At 45.5% G+C, this 22,763-nt stretch overlaps 6 protein-coding genes across 6 annotated transcripts; 3 read left to right on the top strand and 3 right to left on the bottom strand.

Annotated features, from left to right (window-relative positions):
• Nucleotides 1-992: 992 nt before the first annotated feature.
• Nucleotides 993-8,197, top strand: AOL_s00078g306 (uncharacterized protein; the record flags this gene model as incomplete). The annotated part of the gene is made up of 5 exons (XM_011123569.1): nt 993-1,249; nt 1,316-1,607; nt 1,668-5,712; nt 5,782-5,904; nt 5,967-8,197. 5 exons carry the CDS (start codon nt 993-995, stop codon nt 8,195-8,197), a joined length of 6,948 nt encoding a protein of 2,315 aa, XP_011121871.1.
• Nucleotides 8,198-10,939: 2,742 nt separating this feature from the next.
• Nucleotides 10,940-12,255, top strand: AOL_s00078g305 (uncharacterized protein; the record flags this gene model as incomplete). Its single annotated transcript, XM_011123568.1, has 2 exons — nt 10,940-12,177; nt 12,207-12,255. 2 exons carry the CDS (start codon nt 10,940-10,942, stop codon nt 12,253-12,255), a joined length of 1,287 nt encoding a protein of 428 aa, XP_011121870.1.
• Nucleotides 12,256-12,860: 605 nt separating this feature from the next.
• On the bottom strand, nt 12,861-16,874 carry AOL_s00078g304 (uncharacterized protein; the record flags this gene model as incomplete). Its single annotated transcript, XM_011123567.1, has 4 exons — nt 12,861-15,308; nt 15,373-15,439; nt 15,512-16,010; nt 16,076-16,874. The coding sequence occupies 4 exons, from the start codon at nt 16,872-16,874 to the stop codon at nt 12,861-12,863; spliced, it is 3,813 nt and encodes a 1,270-aa protein (XP_011121869.1).
• A 1,085-nt stretch (nt 16,875-17,959) lies between these two features.
• AOL_s00078g303 (uncharacterized protein) lies at nt 17,960-19,083 on the top strand (the record flags this gene model as incomplete). The annotated part of the gene is made up of 6 exons (XM_011123566.1): nt 17,960-18,006; nt 18,078-18,111; nt 18,174-18,259; nt 18,321-18,595; nt 18,675-18,836; nt 18,902-19,083. The coding sequence occupies 6 exons, from the start codon at nt 17,960-17,962 to the stop codon at nt 19,081-19,083; spliced, it is 786 nt and encodes a 261-aa protein (XP_011121868.1).
• A 270-nt stretch (nt 19,084-19,353) lies between these two features.
• On the bottom strand, nt 19,354-20,432 carry AOL_s00078g302 (uncharacterized protein; the record flags this gene model as incomplete). Its single annotated transcript, XM_011123565.1, has 3 exons — nt 19,354-19,938; nt 19,998-20,032; nt 20,111-20,432. The coding sequence occupies 3 exons, from the start codon at nt 20,430-20,432 to the stop codon at nt 19,354-19,356; spliced, it is 942 nt and encodes a 313-aa protein (XP_011121867.1).
• Nucleotides 20,433-20,742: 310 nt separating this feature from the next.
• AOL_s00078g301 (uncharacterized protein) lies at nt 20,743-21,972 on the bottom strand (the record flags this gene model as incomplete). The annotated part of the gene is made up of 3 exons (XM_011123564.1): nt 20,743-20,966; nt 21,035-21,553; nt 21,636-21,972. The coding sequence occupies 3 exons, from the start codon at nt 21,970-21,972 to the stop codon at nt 20,743-20,745; spliced, it is 1,080 nt and encodes a 359-aa protein (XP_011121866.1).
• Nucleotides 21,973-22,763: the final 791 nt, after the last annotated feature.

Raw genomic sequence — 22,763 nt, 5'->3', positions numbered from 1 at the left:
AGTCGAGCAGGAGCAGGCTCTAATTCCTTCCCGCTCTTCTTCCACTTTCCTTTTCCCATTCAACCCAGACGGCACAACACAGGACGACGACACCACACCAACCTCACTCACACTCAACCTCAACCTCAACCTCACCTCGTTCACCTCACCTCACTTCACCTTCAATCCCCCCGATTCTATCCCGGAACCAACTTGCATCGAACGAACGAACAACTAGACGGATAGCCAGACGGACGAACTGATCCAACCTCGCTCGCCTTGCCAGATAACATCTAACCGTTTCATCTCTCTCGATTCCTTTGGACTTGGCCGTCCTGGTTCTTTGTGCAACCACTGCATCCGGCCTTCAGGACCCCAGCTTTGAAAGCTTCTCACCCGTGATCAAAAAATTCGATCCATTCCTCCGTCATACCACCACCACTGTGTCCCTCTGACTACCTCTCCGGGTTCTTCTCTCTTCCGACTTTCAGGATTGTTACCGATCTTAAGCCCGCTGCTTTCGATTGACCAACGTAACTCGAATCTCGGTAGTTTTTCATCATTATCATCATCACACACCTCATCCTCATCATCATCATTCAGCTACTCTGAAATTTGCTTGGCTATCGACGACACCAGCCACATACGATCAGCTTGACTTCATAAAACACACCAATTATTTCAGCAAGGATTACAGGCTGGAACCACGAGGCCTCCTTCTTGCTTGGTTCGGATACCCTCTTTGACACCGACAGAGCGATTATGGATTGCAACTAGCTCGGCATCAATAATTTAATCGATTCTGAACCATCATTACTTGAAAAGGCGAACTTCTATCTTTTTCATTCCTTTTTCAAATAAACATACACCCAACCAGCTTTAAATTATTACCATCATCACACTTTTCTTTTATGGTTGGAGGTCGAGAAAACGGACTTGGGTGTGCTAGCACCGACAACTCGTTGTTGGCTCGGGTTGATAAGATTTAGGAATCCTTATCCAACAATTCAGCAATGATACCAAGTAATACCGTTAAAGATGGGAAGAAGGTTGAAACTGGGCTGGTGATTGCCCAGAAGGAGCCGCTAAAGTCGGAGGACGTCAGCCCCCCAACAACAACAACAAAGATGACAAGGAGCATGAGCGTGACAATGAAGGCAGAGAAGGATGATCTGAAGGAGGCTGCCAAGGACACCTTCAATGTCGTTGTGGACCTCACTCTAGACGGGAATGTGCGATGGGCTAGTTCATCCTGGCAAGATGTAGTTGGGTAGGCTTCGGAGTTTGACCTTGGAATTTTGTTGTTATGGACCTGTTTGCTAACCTTCATTCCTAGCACCTCCTGCGAGTCCATTCAAGGGAAATCAATCTCGACGATTCTTTACGGAAACACTGATTGTTTCCACAGGGCTATTGAAGCCATGAAACAAGATGATAGCAGATCGTATAAGATACGGTTTTCGGTGATTGTTGGGCCGTTGTCCGCTTTTGCTCAAGATCCCGTCACGAAGGCTATGGCTGCAGAGAAAGAAGGATTTCGGCCGGAGGAAGTTGAAGATCTGTGTATACTCGAGATGGAGGGACAAGGAATTCTTGTCTTTGATCGAGGCGATGGCCAAGCTAGCCACGTAGGTGTTGATGTTCTCTTTGGTTGAATGCAAGTTACATGTCGTACTGACTCGGACTAGACAATGTGGGTCATAAGGCCTTGGACCGAGCCGAAAGAAATCACTATTGATCTTCCCGCGCCAATAATAGAGTCGCTAGGTGTTGGTGCCGGAATGCTGGCACAGTACCTTAACGCTTTAGCCGAGGACGACCCAGCGACCCATCCACCACCACTCCCTGTTCTTTGTCGCATTTGTGAAACCCAGATCCAGCCTTGGTGGTTCGAAAAACACTCTGAGCTTTGCATGCTCGAACATAAAGCCGAGAGCGAAGTACAGTTAGCACAAGAAAACCTAAGTGTCCAGCGTAACGCTATAGTCAAGGTCCTGGACGCCATGGAACGAGCTACGTCTTCCAATAGATCATCGGAGCCGAATACTGTCGAATACCGTGGGTTTTCGATTAAGCCTCCCTCATCATCTTCGTCTGGAACGAGCTCTCCTGGTGGCCCATCAAGCAGAATAAAGGATGCAACATCGAGCGTTAAGTCTAAGTTTGGCGTTCGTCGCCCGCAAGTTAGAATTGTTGAACTGCTGCTCGACCTTTGCGATACTGCTCTTGAGATCAGCACCCCTTCGGTTAAGGAATCTTTAGGGACCGGCGAGGCTGGAGAATTTCGAACACAGTCGCCATTATCAGAGCAACGAATAGGACAGGTGATGCAATGGCAGTCGCCCTCCACAAATACCCTCGAGCAAGAGCATGGCCTAGCACTGTTGTGCTCCGACACTGAAAGCTGCTCCAAGGCAAAGGTCGAGGCTGTCCTCCGGCATCGCAATACTATTGAGTACTCTGAGAGGATCCGCTATGAATTTGCTACTTTGGTCCAGGATATTATCGATGAAGCGAGGAGCAAAGCTAGTGCTCTTGAGGACGATATTGATATGCAATCTATCGAAGGTGATGTCTCTGAAGGCGAAGATATGTCTGAAAGTCAATTGTCGGGTAGTGCTTATCTCAGTGGTCTTTCAAAACGTATCAGCATCGGATCCGACCTTCGTAGAGCCCGACGGTATTCTTCCCCGAGTTCGAGCCCGCTAGAATGCCTCACACCTCGTTCACAGATTAGTATCGGACGGGAAACTAGTCGACGGAGCCGATTCAGTCTTCATGCTTCAGCAGCAATGTCTTATGAACTTGAAGGCAACGAAAGCGATGCTAGTGTCAAATCCTCGATCAGGGGAGACATAACCCGAGTAGATAGTCCTGTTAGTGAACATGGATCTATTTCTCGATCTGGAACCCGCAGCTCTGTAGAGAGGAAACGCCAGAGTCTAAATCTTTTGCAACATGGTGCACGATCTCCTCACCGACAAGTATCTCCTGGAAGAGCCAGTGTAGGCACCGCTTCGCCAATGAAGACAGCAAAGCCCCGACTGTCCGCACTTTTTGATGGCCAATTTCCTACTCCTATTACCTCCCCGCTCTTGTTCACTGGCGACTTCTCTCCTGCGCTTGAGCACGGTCACAGGAGACAATCGTCCGTTGCCTCATCCGACGCTGCTACCAAGCCACCGCTCTCTCCCAGACTTACTTCTGCTACGCCTGGCGCACAGAAGGCTGGTACGCCATCTATCAAAGACTTCGAAATTATTAAGCCGATTAGCAAAGGTGCCTTCGGTAGCGTTTACTTGTCTAAAAAGAAGTCCACCGGAGATTACTACGCTATCAAGGTGCTCAAAAAAGCCGATATGATTGCCAAAAATCAAGTTACTAACGTTCGTGCGGAACGCGCTATCATGATGGTGCAAGGAGAAAGCGATTTCGTTGCCAAGCTTTTCTGGACCTTTGCTAGCAAAGAATACCTCTACCTTGTTATGGAGTATCTTAACGGTGGTGATTGCGCCGCATTGATCAAGGCGCTCGGTAACTTATCCGAAGACTGGGCTAAGAAATACATGGCCGAAGTTGTCCTAGGTATCGAGCATTTACATGATCGTGGCATCGTTCATCGTGATCTGAAACCTGATAATCTACTCATCGACCAGAAAGGGCATCTCAAACTTACTGATTTTGGCTTGTCTCGTATGGGTCTTTTGGGTAGGCAGAAGCGTGCGCTGCAGGGCTCTTCAGAATCAACACCGGATCTACTTAAGCATGGACCCTTCGTTCCTAGACCGACGTCACAGGCTTCGTCTAGGTCGACATCTTTCGACTTCAATCCTGGTCAATCCTCACCATCAAATACCCCCGTCATCTCCCCAGAGCCAGGGTCTCAAATCGTTGCTCCATCATCCTACTTTAGCCTGAGCCGAGAACCTACACGGGAGAACACCTTTAGCAGAGAAACAACGTTGAGTCGAGAAGCAACATTGAGTCGGGAAGCAACGCTGAGTCGCGAAAACTCGATCAGGGAAAAAGGAAAGCTGTCACTTGGTCGTAGCGATAGCGCAGCTAGCGAGGGCTTGGTACCAACGCTTGGTGGGTTTTCGTTGAATGACCCAGCCAGCTTATCGATGGCTGCCCGAAGATCCTTTTATCCAATTGATGACGACGCTCAAAGCACGAGTAGTGCGTCTAGCGACATTAGCAACATCCATCCCTCGTCACTATCTGCCTTTGCACAAGCGCCACCAACATCCTCTCATTCAATGATGCCGCCTCAGCTTGCTCTCTTTGATCCTGAAGATAGCAACCGCAAATTTGTTGGCACGCCTGACTACCTGGCTCCAGAGACTATTAATGGAACTGGTCAGGATGAAATGAGTGATTGGTGGTCTGTTGGTTGCATCCTTTTTGAATTCCTATACGGGTATCCTCCATTCATGGCTGAAACTCATGAGAAAGTCTTCGATAACATCTTAAATCGACGGATTGACTGGCCAGGTGATGATGAAGATGAAATCAGTCCAGAAGCCAAGGATCTCATAAACAAGTTATTGTGCATAGATCAGGAGAAGAGGCTTGGCGCCCGTGGAGCTGATGAAATCAAAAATCACCCGTTCTTTGCCGACATCAACTGGGAGCAGATCCTTCAAGACGAAGCATCTTTCATTCCTGACCTCAAAGATATCGAAAATACTGAATATTTTGACTCTCGGGGGGCTACATTGCAAGAATTCTCAGAGGATATGGAGGACCATACTTCACCCGGCACTACGCCAAGTAACGACTATTCAGATCGTCCCCATGATGCTGTTCCGAGGGGTCGTCGGGATCAGAGTATTGGCAAACGCAACTTGATGCCGCTACATATCCCACCACACGTTCGTGAGAGTGGCGGACGCGGTAGAAGGCTTAGCGAACCGCTCGCAGATAATGACTTTGGGCTGTTTCAGTTTAAAAATCTCCCGGTACTTGACAAGGCAAACAAAGATCTGATTCAAAAACTTCGATCGGAAGCTCTTAAGAATCAGGCGCCAGCATCCGCTACCAGTTCATCTCCGTCACAGTCCGTTGAAGGAAGCCCGGTGCTCGGAAAGGGTGTCTCGAGAACTTTGTCTGCTAGCTCAAGAGGAGGTAAGAGGGCCGTGTCTCCAAGCAACTTGCATTCGTCCATAACCTCGCCCCCGAGTCGGGGCTCGCAACCGTCGTCGCCTCTTTTGGTTTCGTTTGCTGCACACCACCCACACCGCAAAACTTCAAATGCCTCAACGACTAGTACGAGCAGCTTCGCTCTTAATACGGCCCATGTTGATGTTCCCAAAATTTCGACAAAGATTGAGGGTCCATCCCCCATAACAGACTCAGCTAACGCATCGCCCACTCGACTACACAATATCTCACCAATTAGAATCCAGGCGCCCTCAAAAATGTTCGGGAAATCTCCCCAGGCTCCGCTCTCACCTCGTAAGGAACATGGCCTCTCTTCTCAGAATCGTGGTTTTACTCGGGTTCGGTCGCTTACGGTAGGCTCTCAAGACGGAGATCCACCAGCATTCGTCGATAGTCTCAAACACTACAAACGACATAGTCAGGTCTTTGATATGTCTCCATCTTCTTCGGATAATGAGGATAGCCGGAGCAGCGCTTTGTTGAGGGTTCAAAGGAGACGCCAAAGCTCACAAAGGATATCTACGATTAGTACTCAAGAGGGGCCGGTTGCCCGACCTCTCGACATCCTTGGTATGTGTTCGGTATCAGCCTTGCATGGAAAGGATAAACATATTAACGTAAAAAACAAAAAAAATTTAGTGTGCGAGGATCATCCTGTGTCCCGTATGGTAATGGAGCGTATGTTCGAAAAACTACAGTGTCGAACTATGTCTGTTGAAACTGGCCCCGAGGCCGTACGTTGCGCTATGAGTGAAGTCAAGTGTAAGTGGCAACAATGAATTTAATGAAAGTAATAGTATTTAAATGACTAACAAGGCATATAGTCGACTTGATATTGACCGAATACAAGCTCCCGCAAATTAATGGGGATGATCTTGCACGCATGATCAAGACAACCAAGAATGCCAATAGCAGCACTCCCATTGTGTGTATTACGGGTTATCTTCGCGACCTAAAAGATCCACATCACTTTGATGACTTGATCGAAAAGCCCGCTACACCGCAAAGTTTGACCGAGGTGATGGAACGGTTATGTGCTTGGGTCCCTCCGCAAACTCCCACCAGTCGCAACTCTCCAATGGTGTTCCCAGTTGACAAGAACAGGCCACCCGTCCCGCCACTCCCGACGAAGAACCTTGAAGTCGAACGTCGCCCAAGCCTAGACCGTAACTACACCTCGCCTTTGCCTAGAACGGGTAGTCTACTATCTACAAAGAGCTCTCTTGACAATACAAAAGCTCAAGCAACTGATAAGCCTAAGAAGGCCCATAGCGACGAGGCTGTCCCACGGGTCCAGAACCGCTTGGATACACTAACTCCTCCTCCATCGTCACTGGGCGAAGAGTTCATGATGCAGAAGTTTGAGCTGAGTCAGAAATCCACGGAACGAGCACGGTCACAGCTTTCTGTGTCATCCTTAGCTTCACCCCCGCCAACCCCTCCTCGCCCTCCAATCCCCGACAAAAGTGGGGATAGAGCAAAGACTACAAAATCTACTACACCTTCTCCATTGAAGCAGCTCGATTTCATCAATGCACCCGAGATCAAGAAACCAACCGTGGTTTCTGGTCCTTCCATGGAGGTCAAGATGCCTATTCCAACATCTATTGCTAAGCCAATATCCTTAGAAAAACCAGAGAAACCCGTTGAGTCTCAAGTCAAAATCATCTCTCGGCAACCAGTCCCGGTTACTGGTGCATCATCCTCCTCAGTTGCTCTGGGCAAGAAGATTGAGCCTCTTAATCAACCCAAGGTAGCTGAATTGTCCAAGAAGCCTGCAACTACGAACCAATCAGCCTCTACAACTAGCGGGCCTGTGACACCTGTCAAGCAGACAGCACCGACCACTCCCACCAAAGCTACTGCACCCGTTACTCCTCTTAAACCTGGAGCTAGCGCACCAATCAAGGCGCCTGTACTAACCGCACCTGTCAAACCAACCGCACCAGTCACACCGGTCAAATCAACGGTACCGGTGACGCCTGTCAAATCAACGGTACCGGTGACGCCTGTCAAATCTACGATACCGGTGACGCCTGAGAAAGCGACAGTGCCAGTCACGCCAGTCAAGCCAACTGCGCCAACAACGCCAGTTAAAGCAACTGAGACTGTTGCCAAACCCGCTCTCAACCCTAAACCACTAGCAACACCTGTAACATTGACGGAGACAACTTCTAGGCCTACAGCTTCTACTACTCAGCCGTTGACGCCAGTTAAACCAATAGATACAAGCAAGAAACCTACGGAACCTCAGAAGCTCGCCGTACAGCCAACGTCGCCAGTTGAACTCACTTCAAAACTTAAGAAGACAACTAGTGGAAGTTCCGCTACAAGCTCACAATCTTCTACCTCGCCGAAGCAAACTCGGTTCCAGTCTCCTCCTCGAGCAGGCCCTACACTGCAATCTAATATTCCGCCTGTTCCACCTGTTCCAACTCTGAAAGGAGACACTTCACGCGGCCCAGCCGCTGGGCAGCTAGGTTCAGCTTCTCTTATTAGCAAGACGTCAGTAGAATATGTGCCATCACCTTTGTCGCCGATACCAGCTACACCTAAGACCCCAGTCTTTACAGAACCAACAACACCCAAGGCAGCTTCGGGGGTACCTCCAAAATCACCAGAGGCTACTATATCAAAGGCCACAATCCCCGCCCCTAAGTCCTCCCCGCCAAAAATCAAAGCCGAGGATACGACCCCAAAAAACCCGAAGGCTGTGCTCGAGGCCTCAAGCTCAAAGGGACCTCCACAGCTAATTGAACCCATTACACCAAGGGCAACTAAGTTAGCCGCGAAACCGGAGACCCCAACAACTATCAAACCCGGGAAGATAGAATTTGGAAGAAAATCCCCGTCTCCAGAGAATGTCCCTAAATCGCGGTCTTTCCGAAGTCTCCTGACAGGGAAGGCCCCTGATACGGTAGATTCTGCTGACGACGAAATGAGCAGCGATCCCAACTCGAAGAAGACCTTGAAGACCCCAAAACCGCTAAAAGAGAAACGTAGTCGCGGTTTCCTCGGCGGAGAATTCAAGAAGAAGTCTGAAGACTCGAAGTAGATATTCGTTCCTCACGCTTTTTCTGGTTGCCTTCGACCCCATAGCTCACCTAGCCCGAATGCAAAGGGTACCAGTTTCCCTAAAACAAAGATTGCTCCCGTCAATATTCCCAAAAGTTTTGGTAAAACCGTCAAAAGTTGGACTCATAAAGTTAAAAAAGCTGCACAAAAGTTAAAACCCGCCCCATCAACTCTTACCTCTATCGGGCGTACCATCATCTCTTTCCCTTCAAACTTAGGGAAGGTTCCCCCCATGACATTCTATGTCTGAAATATTTACCCCTTTTCAATTCTCTTTTTTTCCCTTTTTTTCTACTCTTTATAATCCAGGCGATATTTAATGCCTAATGAATGAGACGAAGAAATGATTCCGACATGTATACTATTCATGATGGGAAGCGAGTGTTTTGTGCGAGGTCCTGTTGTTTATCCCATCATATTTTTTTACCACCCTCGAGAAAGAAAAAAAATTGCGTTACTTGTTCAACATTTTTGCAATTGCCTGTACATGTCGATGTGTGTTTTACTACTCGCTTGTCTGTTCGTTCGCTATCGTTCAACATGTGGTGCCGAGCGATACCTACCTTGTGCGAATTTGTCTTTTTTTTCTTCGTTCCTCCGACAGCCTGAAAGCAGAAGCGAATATGTCTTCGCATGTCTTCTCTTGATCTACCATCACATCCATCTACACTATCTCCTCTGTTTCCTTTGTACACCAGCAATGTATTAGGAGCATGGCGTTTTCTATTGTCTATTTCCTTCATCTTACCTTTCGGCGCGTATGAGGAGTTATCTCGTCTTCAAATCCTTTCTTGCCTTTACGTTGAATATCTTGCAGAGAAAGTGTTTTCGAGCCGGTACCGTGATACCCGAAGTCGTCGCCTTTTTTTTTGTTTCTTTCCTTTGTTTCCTTTGCCAGCAGAAGTATCAAGAACGCAAAAGAAAAGAAGTCTGGAAAATATAGCTTGAGCTTTCCTTTTTTTCTTCCCCTTGATTTTTTTTATCTTCAAGATTTTTGTATAGGAAATAGGAAAAAGAGAGAAAAACAAATATGATATACCGATATCCTTTTCAACATATGCACATACTCCAAACTTCCCTCCGTTTTATTGTCGTTAGTTTGCTTTCTAACTATACGGTATTACTTGAGCTATTGGAGGCCCTTTCTTCTTAATTTCACCCGGATCCATTCGAATATATTTTAATCTCTGAGATTTAGTCCGTATATGCATGTAGCATATTGTGCTTTCTAGCAAGCTTGCCCATGGCAATATCTTCTTCTGTATTATATTGATATTTTTTATTCTTGCTCAGATCTGACAGCTGGTACCAAACGTTTACTTTATAATCTTTATTATCATCTTTATTATTACTATTGTCATTAGCACTTTTGAAATCGTTTGATCCTTTCATTAATAAATGTAAAATTTTGAACTAAAGATTTGATTTATATTTGATAGTGTAAGATAGGCTATACTTGGAACTAGTATCAAATGAACACCAATATTAACAATACATCGATCTTCAACTTTACATACTTGTATGCATAGTGAAGTAGGGAGAAGGGATGATAGTTTCATACATATACAGAAAATAATAACTGAGTTTATATTCTGTTCAACCTCGAGGGCAGGTATGCTCGACTCCATTTATAAATAATAAAATATAATATTGATCTATCAAATACTTTTTTAGATATGAAAGAGAAACCAGAAACTTGGAATTTATCGTGTGAAAATTAGTTTCTCTTTCATCAACCGCTCACTGTGTTTTAGTCCTGAGAAATGGATATAGAGTCTGATGGCCGGTGGTCGCTCCAGTACGTTCATAGAACACGGCCTCTCTTTGGTCCGGAGTCGAAAAGGGTTTAGCGACACAACGGGGCCGGTCCAACATCCAACATATAAGTACATAACGTTAGGTTGTATTGAATAGGGAATTATGCAACTTCAGCGCGGGAAGCTTCAAGGACAATGGGTGGCTTGGTATCAAAAAGGATGGGGGTTATGAGGCCTACGGCTGAATCGCGCAATGTGTGCAAGTCTGCAGCTAGCGCTAACTAGCTTCGGGCCCAAATTGTGGGGTTTGTTTCCAAAGTCGAGGCTCTTTGTTTCGTACGTAAAACTAGCGACCCGCGGCATGTTGCATATTGCGGCCTTGCATTGGAGAGCCGTGGGCACTGCCTCTTTGTTACAGCGTATATTAACCGGAATTTCCCGACACCACAATATTCGAGGCCACACTGCCTCTAATTAATTCTAATTGAACGCCCACGTGTGTAAACTCTGGATGTCTATTTGTGAGATACTCCAAGTCCACTACAATAGCAGCCTTATATTTACCTTGTGACATCCTTTAATCAAAGGAACTACATACATACAACTGCAACCGTCGGCGCGACGGCTAAGTCCATAGACAGCCTCGGACTTGGACTCGCCCTGATTCTTTGAACTAGAATGATCATGTATCTTCCTGTGGAGAACATCCAACAATGTTATATTAAGGGGACGAGCTGGCCTCTTTCTAGGGTCGTGCTAGGTGAATATATAGAGTATAGAGTTTAAATAGCATGTCAAGCTGGTTCGCGAAGGATAGTTTATAGGGAGTTTTGACCGTAAATACCATCAATCTTCGCGCTTCGCAACCGCACGTCGTGGCCATGCATCTATTTATCGCCAGCAAAATAAAGGTCACCGATACCATTCTTATTGGTACCTTGGTCGCACGACAACTTTCTCAGACGATGGCGGCCCAGGCCGACCTGGCGTGCACTTCGCACCCGGGATGGCCAAAAGCGGCGAATAATACAGGTTACTTCGACCGCGGAACTTGCTTTGATAGAACGATGGGGTGGGTGAATGATACGGGAAAGACGTTACCTGAACATTGTTTAAAGCTCCTCTTCCGGAATACTACGTTTGAGGATATGACTCTGACTTTCTTGGGCTGTAATCAATTCTGCGGACGAGATCAAGGATGGTATTCTAACCCAGATGCGCTCGAGCGGGTCCTGACCTGGATATTTCCAATATTCTTCCTTCTGTTCAACCTCAAATTACCAGCAATTGGATGGGAGAAATTCTTTGCAATAACACATGCCATGGGGGATCCTATTGACAGCGTTTGGTCCCTCTTGGATAAAATCTACGCTTGGGAAAAATGTCACGCATTCGCCGAAGAGTTCGTTACGGAAGAGGAGAGCATTAGAGACGAAGTAATAGTCAATGAAGCTGAAAGACTCGAGCGAATTAAAGTTATTGGCACAACCTTTGCGGGTATCGAAGAAATAATGGGATATCGCCCCGATTCAGAAAGCATTTATTGGGATATAGCCAGTTCGCTTGGTTTGATGAAGACAACTGAGTTCGACGAGTGGCGGAGAGCGGCAACAACGTTGGTAGACGATAGGACAAACGACTTCATTCGAACGGGGGTGGCTATCGGCCTTTTTATCTTCCAGTTCTTCTCCGAGTTAGTATTCGACTCTGATAAGGTCCCTCCAGGAGGCCGCCTAGGTTCAGCTATGCTCCTTTCTTGGTTGATCCCATTGGTACTTATCAGTAACATCATGGGAGGGGTTGCTTCACGGCGAACATGTCTTAGGACTATCATCTGCTTGGTTGAGAATATAAGGCGCAATCAAGGTCGGCTGCTAAACCAACGGGCCGATAGTCGTCATTGGGACGACTACTTCGATAAGGTATATTCGACGGGAGCAATCTATACATCTCGCCCGCATAAGGTTCGAGTAATGTGGCAATCCAAAGGAAAAGAAAAGATCATTAGAATGATCTTGCCATTCTTTTCTACGCTTGTAGTTGTCTTTGGGTTTATTCCTGCCTTTTATATTCATTGGATGGCCGCCCCAAACGGATTTAGCTGCCGCCATTTCTGGATCATTGGGGTTTCCTTCGCATGGACAATCAGCCCCATCATAACGGCAACCCTACAGACATTCACGAGATACAAATTCTGGGTATGGTTCATCCTAGCTAAAGATACTTTAATAGGATTTGGGAGTATTCTTATGTTATTACTATCTGTTGCTGGGCTGTTTAATTCATGTTTATGTTGGAGCTTGTATCTTTCGCTTGGGGAAGCACTTGCTTACTTCCCGCTTAATACAACCCCGATCTACGCCTTATATGGAAGAACGATATATCGGGATATCATTATCTCCTTTCTCGTGGCCCAGATTTCCTTTGTCATTGTTGTTGTAGTTTTTTTTCGGCGTGGGTTATGGTTATGGCGTTATGGTGAAGATCCCAAGCGCGCTGTCTGGAATAGACTTGAAGGGACGTGGGTTTTAGATTTTTTGAAGATTTAGCTAGTGGGAAAATTGTATATACCCCAGATCTAACTGTTTTAGAGTAGGGGATCCGGCATTCTATTTACCTGGATGTCCAAGTCATTTGTTTTTTATATGAAGACAGTCAATCTACTATTGTCAGAATACAACAAGATGTGTGTTGGATCGGTTTATATTGTGCCTCGAGCCAGCCTTATTGATATTTGCATATTTGGTATACGTACCCCGGTGCCTGCGGTAGATATTATCTTTAAATTTATGGATCAAGTAGGTATATTGCTGAAAATATATTAATACTGCAGTACTGAGGTAGATATTTAATGATTCGTTAGTGGCTCCTCCACATAGATCTATGTTACAAGACCCCTTGCGACCAGTCTTCTCCCCTCTCAACCCTATCGCAAATCCGCATAACTATTATTTTTGTTCCTTCCACTTTCTCTCGCTCTCTGCTTTCCAAGGGCACCAGCGCTTCTGCTATCTCAATTCTTTCTTTTGCATTTGTCAAGTCCACAATATCGTTACCCCGACTAAATCGAATCAGATAAAATAGAGCCACATCCGCCGCCATGGCTCCATACCCACATCCCATCCTCTCCAATTCATCTGGTTCCGTACTCCGAGCAATTTCTAAACATTCCTCGAATTTCGCTATGGCTTTGTCGAGATCATGATCTGTATGCAATATCTGCGATCTGTCGCCGTATAAATTTCCTAGGTCTTTGAATATCGAGACCAGGGTTGCCCTTCTGATAGTGTCTTTAATAGGCTCAAGTCTCTCAAGCGCTTTGATAGCTTCGTCCAGATCACTTATGTCGTTAAAGAATTTCCATTTTTGTTTGTAAAAGGTGCCTAGTTTATCTATCCAGTAGGCGTATTTGTCGTCGTTTGGCTCGGTCAAATAGGTCAACTGTTCGAGGAAGACGATCGCTTTGTTCAGGTCGTCTAAATCTTCGGTCTTTTCGTATCTAATATCTAACCGTACCACCAAAACTTGTAACCTTTCGGCAATTCCCTCTTCTCCATCTTCTGCTAGAAGCACAGATTCTTCTGCGTACTGAATAGAGGTTTCCAAATCAGAGAAAGAGGAGGTAACTATATATCTGTGCCATATTGCGGAACCTAGATCTGCCAGTCGCTGGGCTCTTCTCGGATGTTCTTCCGGTAAGATGAGTAACGCTTGCTCCGCCCACATAATTCCGGCGTCAAGGTCATCAGGGTCGTTGAGTAGGTTGAACCGGGCTATAAGTGCTTCTCCTAGCGTGGCTAGAACATCGGTACGGTCCGGCGAATCCTCGGGTAGATTTTCTAGGGCTTCTTCCGCTCTTTGAACCGCGTCGATGCTAGGGCTCGAATCCAGGCCTTCTTGGACCAAAGACCAGAGCATTTCAGTTTTATCTCGGAGGTCATTGATATCTACTTTGTGTACAAACCTTTCATCTCTTGGGGATGAATTGGAGATTGCGGTAGTTGATAGAAACGTTCGGATTTCAACGAGCAATCGGTGAGCCTCCTTGAACATGTGCGGATTTTCTGTTGATTGGAATAGGGAGGCTGCGGCTAGAAGCTGTTTTATCTCCATGGCATATACAGTTTCTTTGCCGTAAAACTCTTCCGCTTTCTCCAGTAGTTCGCGGAGTAGTTTTTCTGCCCCTTCGTATTTTTGGTTTTTTATATACTCTCGAGCGAGCTGTAGCAGACCCAACAAAACGAGTTCAATCTTCCCACCTCCTGCTGCCACGGCCCTGAAAATTTGGATTAGTTTATTCCATAGCGGTTCTACTGCCTCTTCCATTCCATTGGATGAATATCCTTTAATCAAATCCATGATAATCTCTAAAGTGTGTTGGTTATGCTCGAGTTGCGGACGTGATATCGCCAATCTAATGTCCACAATCTTGAAAACTATGTCTTGGGCTTCTTTCCAGCAAGCCTTTTCGATTAAGACTTCGGCAAGACGCTCCATGCTCCTGAGCGTAACTGGGTTATCGGAACCTAGAATATCTCGCTGCGTGCACACGGTACTAATGAGCAGCGCCTCTGCATCATCCCAACGCTTGCACTCGGAGTATAGGTGGCATAACGTAACAAGTTCTCGAAGCGTATCTTCGTGCTCTAATCCCAGGATTGCGGTTTTGGTCTCCAGACTCCTCGTAACAGCGTCGATATGATCTTTTGTCCTTTTGGGATTGTCCGGCGTGATTGTAATTTTTAGTGGCTCGCCGATGGTCAAAGGTTTATTCTTATATTTGCCGTGGAAACCCATCTGGATTCCGTGCATCCCGTTCATCCACATTGGAGCTTTCCATATATCCGGGCCGTCATATATAAAACCGATCATTTTGAAAAGTTGGTAGCGAAGACTTTCCATATAGACTATCAATTCACCAGTGCCCCTTAACCCCAGTTCGTCATCGTCATCGTCCGATGATTTCTCATGGGAGAATGTTGAACGGATTAATGAGGCGGGGATTGAGCCGGGATGACCTTGGGATTTCAAGTAAGCGTTGTAATGAGTTTTCTCGTTTGCAGCGTAGTAGAGAGATAAGGTATCGGCGACCATCATTGAAACGATATCATCTAGTGATTCTTGTGACCCATTGGATTTTTCGAGCCAAAAAGCCGACTTTGTTTTGTCAATACTCGTTCCAAAGCCGATGTAGTAGGATAGAGCGAGGTCGTAAGCTGCGCTTTGCATAGGTTCCATGTTGAGTTCCGTTTCTGCACGGCGCTCTAGATGTTCAAAGATAGATTTTCGAACCTCCTCGCCGCAGAGGCGGAACTGTGAGAGCATGTTTACCAACTAGTACTGATTAGCCATAATCTTCTCGATAGAAGGATCTGGAAATTTCTCTTGGGGTACTTACTTTAAACTTAGCATTGGTAACTAAAACTGAGGATTCGCCATATTCTTGGTGCAAGGCTTGGGTTACTCTACAGCAATGTTAGAAATACTCATTTGAGCTATGGCATGCATGATCGGTTTAGAATCAGGGAGATTGATACCTCTTGAAACCAAATGGTAGTCCTAAATTGTTGAGGGGCGTCTTTAGATCTCTCTTGCTGCGATCGTGCCCTAGCGTTAAGTCGAATAACGAGACAATGGCAAGTGATTTAGACGAATTATCCTTCACGTATATTCTGACCAAGTCTGTAGCTTTTCGAATAAGGTCAGGATCTTCTTTCAAACTAGCAAAGGATATCATGTTGGGACCGGGTTTCTCAGATCCTTTTGCCGGCAAAATGTCATAGCAAAGAAGCCACACGCAGATGAGTCCATAGGAGAAAGTGTCCGCTGATTTGGCTTGTTCGAAGGTTACCCGAGGATTAACTTCGACCTCTGGGGCCGTCCAGGGCCAAGAGTGAGGGAGCGTTATCTCGAGGGTTTCGTCGTCTTGAACGAAGATGGAAGAGAAACCGAAGTCGGTGACTTTAGCCGAGAATTTCTTGTTCTCGTCTTGGAAGATGAGAACGTTTTCTGGTTTTAAGTCACCGTGGATGCAATCTATAGCTGTGTTAGATCCAATAGCCTAGCGCGATTAGTTTGGATAATAGTTCATGGATACTAACACCAAGAATGCATCAAGCTGATAGCATGGCCAATTTCCCAACAAAGTTCCACCCGCTGGTCAAATGAAAGATTCTTTCCTTCAACAGTTTGCATAAACTGTCTAAGATCCCCATGCTCTGTCATTTTAAAGATCAATACCGGCCATACTTCGTCGAATATCACATCAAAGGCGATTCCTTCTACGCTATTAATATTTGGATGACGTCGCACGACTGGATGGCCGAGAATATAAGCCTCTGATAGAAGTCCTTGGTACGCGCTATTTTTGTCCTGGTACATTGCGCCCTCGGCCTGAAATCTTTTAGCGACATATTTTATGTCCTGTTTAATGCCATTATGGTATGCGATGGAAATTGTAGCTGCCTGTGTTATTTTCGCGGTACCCCCGAGGCCAACCTCGCTTGCAGGGTTCCATCTGAAAGGCAGGACCTGGAGACGGCGATGTTGAGCGACTGCGAGGAAGTCGATGATGTCGTAGGAACCTGTGTGGCTTTCGACAGCAGCTGAACTGCTGAAGTTACCACGGCCATAGAAATTCGTAAGTCCACCGGAAGCGTTCGAGTTAGATGAATAGTCCGTGAGTATAGTAGCCGATCGGCTGATTCCCCTAGAACCGATTACATCCCAAGAATAGTTTGTGCTGGTGTCATCAGCTTCGTCTGTGTCGCTTCCAAGTATTAGGGCATCTTGGGATATTCTCGAGGTGGATAGCGTATTAGTTAATTCGACGACTTCCCAACTTTTGTCGGTGAAAGTTCTTTTAAGAGATTTGATTTTGTCATCTTCCTCTCTTTCCATTGTAAGTTTTAATATAATACAAAAAGGAGCGTTACCAAATCAAATTCTCTGCTAGGACAATATGGTCAATTAGCTTATCGACACAAAATAGAAGTACGTATAAGTAAGAACCAGTCTTGACTTATTTAATATTCTTCCATGAGTATATAGTTATCCAGAGTATTTGTAGGGTTTTTCATACTATCTAGTTCTGGATCCTGCTCAATTTATGCACGCAATGAAATGAGGGGAAAGTATACATTGTATTGTGGATAGCATATATTACCCTTGGGTCGGGTACTCTAGTATGGATTAGGATCAATAATATGTACACATGTATACCCCGAATGCGCTATCCCGTGCGCCAAGGGCTCCATAATTAGGAGGTCAAAGCTGACAATTGAGGTGTGGCAAAACACTGTCTAGCCACCTCCGAGTTGTTCCGGCTGTTGGTTGGATATACGCTGTACTATGGAACTGTAGTTGTAAATAAGTCTACCCCGCAGGCTCAATGAGTGTAAATGGAGGGATGTTTTATATAAATCAGGCCGGATTCGGTATTGGTTTCCCCTTCAGAAGTGAGAAAATGCATTTGATTTTCTGAAAGTTCTCCAAGGTTTCAATATAAGAAACCATAAAGGCCACTTAAGGATGAGATGCCGTTTTCAAGTGCGCATGGTTTGCTATTGATTCAAGGAACGAACACACTGGAGTTTCGTTGGGTATATTGAAGTCACAGCCATAGTTGTCATCAAGAATTCAGTGAGTTGCTCTCTCTCAAAAAGAGGAAAGAAGGTCCTATGTAGCGTGAAGAACTTCTCCGAGTGTTTATAAGGGGTTATAAAACGCTGTGGATAAGTATTTGCAATATTTGGTGTTTTCAAGGCTCCGCTAAAAGTAGAAATGTCGACGGCGACAAGAACCCCTGTTGGATTATTATGTGTTGCGTGTCGTCCAATCGCTTGCTTCCGTTTATGGCCAACGTCACACGAAGCTTCAGAACGACGAGCCTCCCCAAACGTCTTCATGCTACAACCTCCACACCGTCTCCGACCTAATCTCCTTCCCTTCTAACCCCGCATCTACCGATACCACTACCTCCCACCATGGCGCAGGTAGTTGGCCAACAGATCCTCCGGGATCCGGCATTATTGTATGTCTATCTCGCGTCCGGGCTTACTACTCTAATTTCCGAATTAACGAACTGTGTCTTGAACATTGTAGCTATTGGATTTTGTTCCCGATCACGATTGTTATGGTATATAACACATGCCGCAAACTCTTTACACGTCGTTAAATTTGCTAATTGCTACTATATAGATCTTGACCGGTGTTCTCCGCCATTATGCCACCTTACTCCTGCAATCTGCCCCCAAGCCCCTCGAAGCCAAGGCAATCCGCGAACAGTATGTTCATATGACATGTCAACAAGCTCAAGTTCATTTCCTAATGAAGAATTCTCTATAGGAAAAATTATCTTCACGGCTTGAACCTTCGCACAAACGCGAATCAGATCCCACTTTCCTCATTCACCTCTCGTAAAAACTACCTAGTCCAAGCGTTCCAATCCGGCACTTTCCTAAAGGACCCCGATGCCTCAAATAAACCCCCAGCGAATCCCATGTCCGATCCTAACGGGATGGAGACAATGATGAATATGATGAAGGGGAATATGATGATGATTGTGCCACAGACGGTTATTATGGGGTGGATCAACGCTTTTTTCAGTGGATTCGTTATCAGTACGTGTACACTTTCACCCGATATGGAGTTGGACAGGTGTTTCTGGATATCCAAGGACTAATATTCGGCCCGTAATAGTGAAACTTCCTTTCCCATTGACGATTCGATTCAAGTCTATGCTCCAGAGTGGGGTTATGACTAGGGATATGGATGTTAGATGGGTGTCTTCTCTTTCTTGGTACTTCTTGTGCTTGTTCGGATTGAGACCAGTGTTTACATTTATTCTGGGGAACGATAATGGTATGTTTGGTGTCTACTCTGTTTCGTTTTCAATAGCAGTGGGCGGGTGCTAACTTTTTGTTCAGCGGCCGATCAAACTATGGCTCAAGTTCAGCAGATGAATCCACAAGCGAATACCCAACAACTTTTCGGACCAGGGCAAGATCCTGCAAAGATGTATTTGGCCGAGGCGGAAAATTTGGAGGTTATGGTACAACATGAGTTTGTATTGGATGGGATTGTGGATCGGATATTGGCGAGAGTATAAAATAGTTGAGGTGAAGCTGGACATATTGGAGATAGAATTGATGAATGACAATAGGGATGCTCTCAAGTAATAAAGCCTGCTTCTACGTTCGTACCATATTTTAATGGTACAGTCGTCACAATAATTTTAAAATGAAATGGTGTGGGTAGAACAAAACAACTGGTGTTAATGAAGAAAAAAATGCTTTTGATTCCATCAGAATGATAATATTATGAATACTACTAGTATCGTGACACTCTGTCCCTCAAGGCTCAGGTATTACATCTTAAATCACACCTTCTTCCCCTTCCTCCTAACGCTTCCCTTCCCACTTCCCACCTCAACACCCGTCATCTCTTCTTGAACTTTTCTCCCACTAGCCGTTACAACTCCACTATCTAGCTCTTTCGGTACATCTTCATTCTCCAAAATCCAAGGTACTGAAGCACCTAGCCAGCTCTCAAAGGGCTTCTTAACAAAAAATCCCTTATCATCAATCCAATTCATAAACGGACCCTCAACATCCCTAATTCTCAAGATGTTCTTCCCATCGATCACCTGGGTCTGCAAAATCTTCAATCTATAAGTCGGATCATGCTTCGCAACCTTTGAGCTGATGGTCAAAGACACTGGTGCAGTTTTATGTCTTCCCACGTAGATTGTCGAGGATTCGAAAAAGTAGAGCCAGATTGTTAGAGCGGTATTGAGGGTGAAGTAAGCAATGCAAGCGTATAAGGTAAATGTTTTGGTCTTTTCGAAGCCTTGGGTGTAGTCTAAGTAGAAAGTTGCGCCGGCGATAAGGCACGCGGCGGTAGAGAGGGATAGACGGACATCGGTGAGAGTGTGGGATTGAGCGAATGATTTGGTTTTTAGGTACTATGACTTAGGTTTTAGTATTTTCCATATGACTGATGGTGTGATTATAGAATACATACAGCCGCGACAGCATCATCAGATGTGTTTTTGAGGTCTAGAGTAGTGGAATGGTAACGTTAGCGGCTGCTCGTGCCGAGAGGTCTTGGGATTGTTGATACGGTGGAGAACATACCGGGCAGAGAATAAGGGCAGATCTTAGTAGGTTCTGCCATATCGAATACTTGTGAAGATGTCTCTTGCCTTCTGCTGTGAGATTGTGGGGAGGGGAACGGTGTCGTGAGAGAATTGGTGATACCGAGCCCGTTCTTCGAGCTAGCGCGAGGGAAGCTGCGCGGTGGTGGCCAGTTGTGGACAGGTGTTAACCACTGCAACACATTTACATGGGTATTCCGCACAAAATGCAACAAAGCGTTGGGGAGTGCGAACCAAGCATATTCAGAAGGACCTCGGACTGGGTCTCGGACTAGACTTGATGGAAAATCATGGCTGACCATTCAATTCAATATATGACTATAAAAACTTCCGGAGGAAGACGAGACTGAGGCTTTTCTACAAAAGTTTGGGTATATAGCGTTTGACTATCATCTTTTTCTAGTTATTTTTTAATTTTTTGAGCCAAGACTGTTGCTTATCCTCTACATACTTGCTTACCATAGCGATTAAAAGTGGGAAGATAAGCAGTGTAGATTTATAGATGGTTGCAATGCTAATGTAGGTGCTTTCCGCATCGTGATAATTAGGTTACATGGCTAGACCTTCTCTAAATCAACTTTACATCTTCACTATCAAGAGTTCCACCGTACTCTAGGGCAAGTTCGCGATGTCTAGGGCGTTGAGGCCGGAACCAGTAGAAAAGTCAAGCGATACTTCACTGATGCTTGACAAGTAAGCAGATAAACAGTACCACGCATATGCATCAGCTGTGTACTGCAACCTGTCGAACAGTTGGAGCTGGGCATTGGTCGCTGTCCCCCCCAGAATGCGGTCAAGTAAGAAATGATTCGCCTGGGTAATATCTCCGTACCCATCTGCATTAAAATTTTGGTATTAGAGAACTGAAAATATCAGTGAAGAATCTCAGAGGTATGCCACCTACATAAATCATCATTGTCTTGGTTCTGTGCTGTGAGATGAATAATCTCGTGTACAAGACAAGCAGCACCGGTATAGTAGAGGTTGAGCCCGCTCCCACGGATAACACTCCCGCGTGACGTTACCAGTCTTCCGCGATACGCAGTGAGGGTTCGACCGACGAGTGCGATTCTTGGCGTTAAGTCTGCGTCACCGTCGCCATCCCATGCCATCCCAAGGGTTGTCGGATCCATGGGACTTTGGACATGATATTTTCTACTGATTGTGTTCCACCACACTTCTCTGGAATTTCGTACACCGGCATTGTCGTACAAATGGCCTCGATAGGCATTAGCAACAGTGATATAGGGTGTTTGAAACTGGCCTGCGTTTGGGTTGGTTGCTGAAGGACGCCCTTCTACGAGCTTATATGAATTATCTGGTATCCGTTGTAACCACCAGCCGTTACAGTACAATAATGGCTTGTAGTTGACATTGAGGACGTTGTCTCCTGCTAATAGCCTTTGTGTTCTAAAGAGTATATCTGTATTGGCAAAGGCGAGTAAGAAACGTCTTGATTTGTGTATTGCCTTGAATTTTATGAATGTTCACCAAGTGGTACTTACTACGTACTCTTGACCATCTCACGTCATCTGCAGGAACATTTTGTGCGCCATTCCCATTAAGTCCAAAGAACAATACCCCGTTTCGGAAGCTAATATCTTGGGAGAAAGTGCCAGCCGAGCCAGTTCTATAGAGGTCGTATAGGTTCAGTCCTGCTCTAACAAGGGCAACAGCGTCAGTGTAGAACCCTTCCAACACTTGAATGTCAGCAGGACTGCAGGCTCCTGGGCCTTGAGTAACCACTTGAAAACTGGTGGTAAGACCAGCTTGGAAAGATGGTTTTAGGAGAAATGGGAGCAATAGAACAGCTCTGCATGCGAGCTTCTTGACACCCCACATAGTGTGTTTGGCCCCGAACCCGGGGTAAAGGCTTTCTGATCAAGTAATCCTCACAAAAGTAGTTACTGAAAGCTATTAAGCTGAAAGTTTTGAGAGGTCTAGGTAAATAATTATAAGGAAAACGGCAGACTGTTGTGAGCATGAATGAGTCTTTCCCTCTGATAATAAGCTGCGAAATTTGGGTTTATAAGGCATAGTACTCTTATGCTGTACCTCCTTTGGAACCACTCACTAGCTAATTAAACACCTACCCCCACGAAACCATGTTCTTGCTTCCGTAATGGAGATAATTTTATACGGAAAGTAATCTTTCTATCCGGTCCAACTGAAGAAAACTTACCGGTTCCTTCGCTTACGAGGGTTCAAAAGCTAGCAGCTGGTGGCAGCAAGAGAAACAAGGTTCTTGCCCCTCTATATGGTTAGAAAAATCCTGGCTCACAAAACGAGATACATCAACAAAGCTACAGTCTCTGCGGTGTATACAAGGAAAAGGATTCCGTGCGATTTTTTTCTTTTTATTATGTGCTGCGCGCATGCGTTAGAATAAACAAGACAATCAACAAATCGATCATGGTTGCTTTTGTGACATTTTCGTCAGTGCCGGCGTGTTTCAAGGTAAGTGGGTAGCTGTATTACATATTATATTATACGGGAATTCTATGACAATCACGATATCACAGAATTTAATCACAAAAAGGTATCCAAGGAGCAAGCACCCCTGTCCTCTTATCATGGTCCCTCAGCCCAGTCCTGTTTCCCATTTAAGCTAATATATTAAAGGCTACCAGGCC

Source organism: Orbilia oligospora (genome assembly GCF_000225545.1).
Source record: "Orbilia oligospora ATCC 24927 unplaced genomic scaffold scaffold00078, whole genome shotgun sequence".
In the NCBI taxonomy this organism is placed as follows: Eukaryota; Fungi; Ascomycota; class Orbiliomycetes; order Orbiliales; family Orbiliaceae; genus Orbilia; species Orbilia oligospora.
This window is presented reverse-complemented; position numbering and strand designations above follow the sequence as displayed.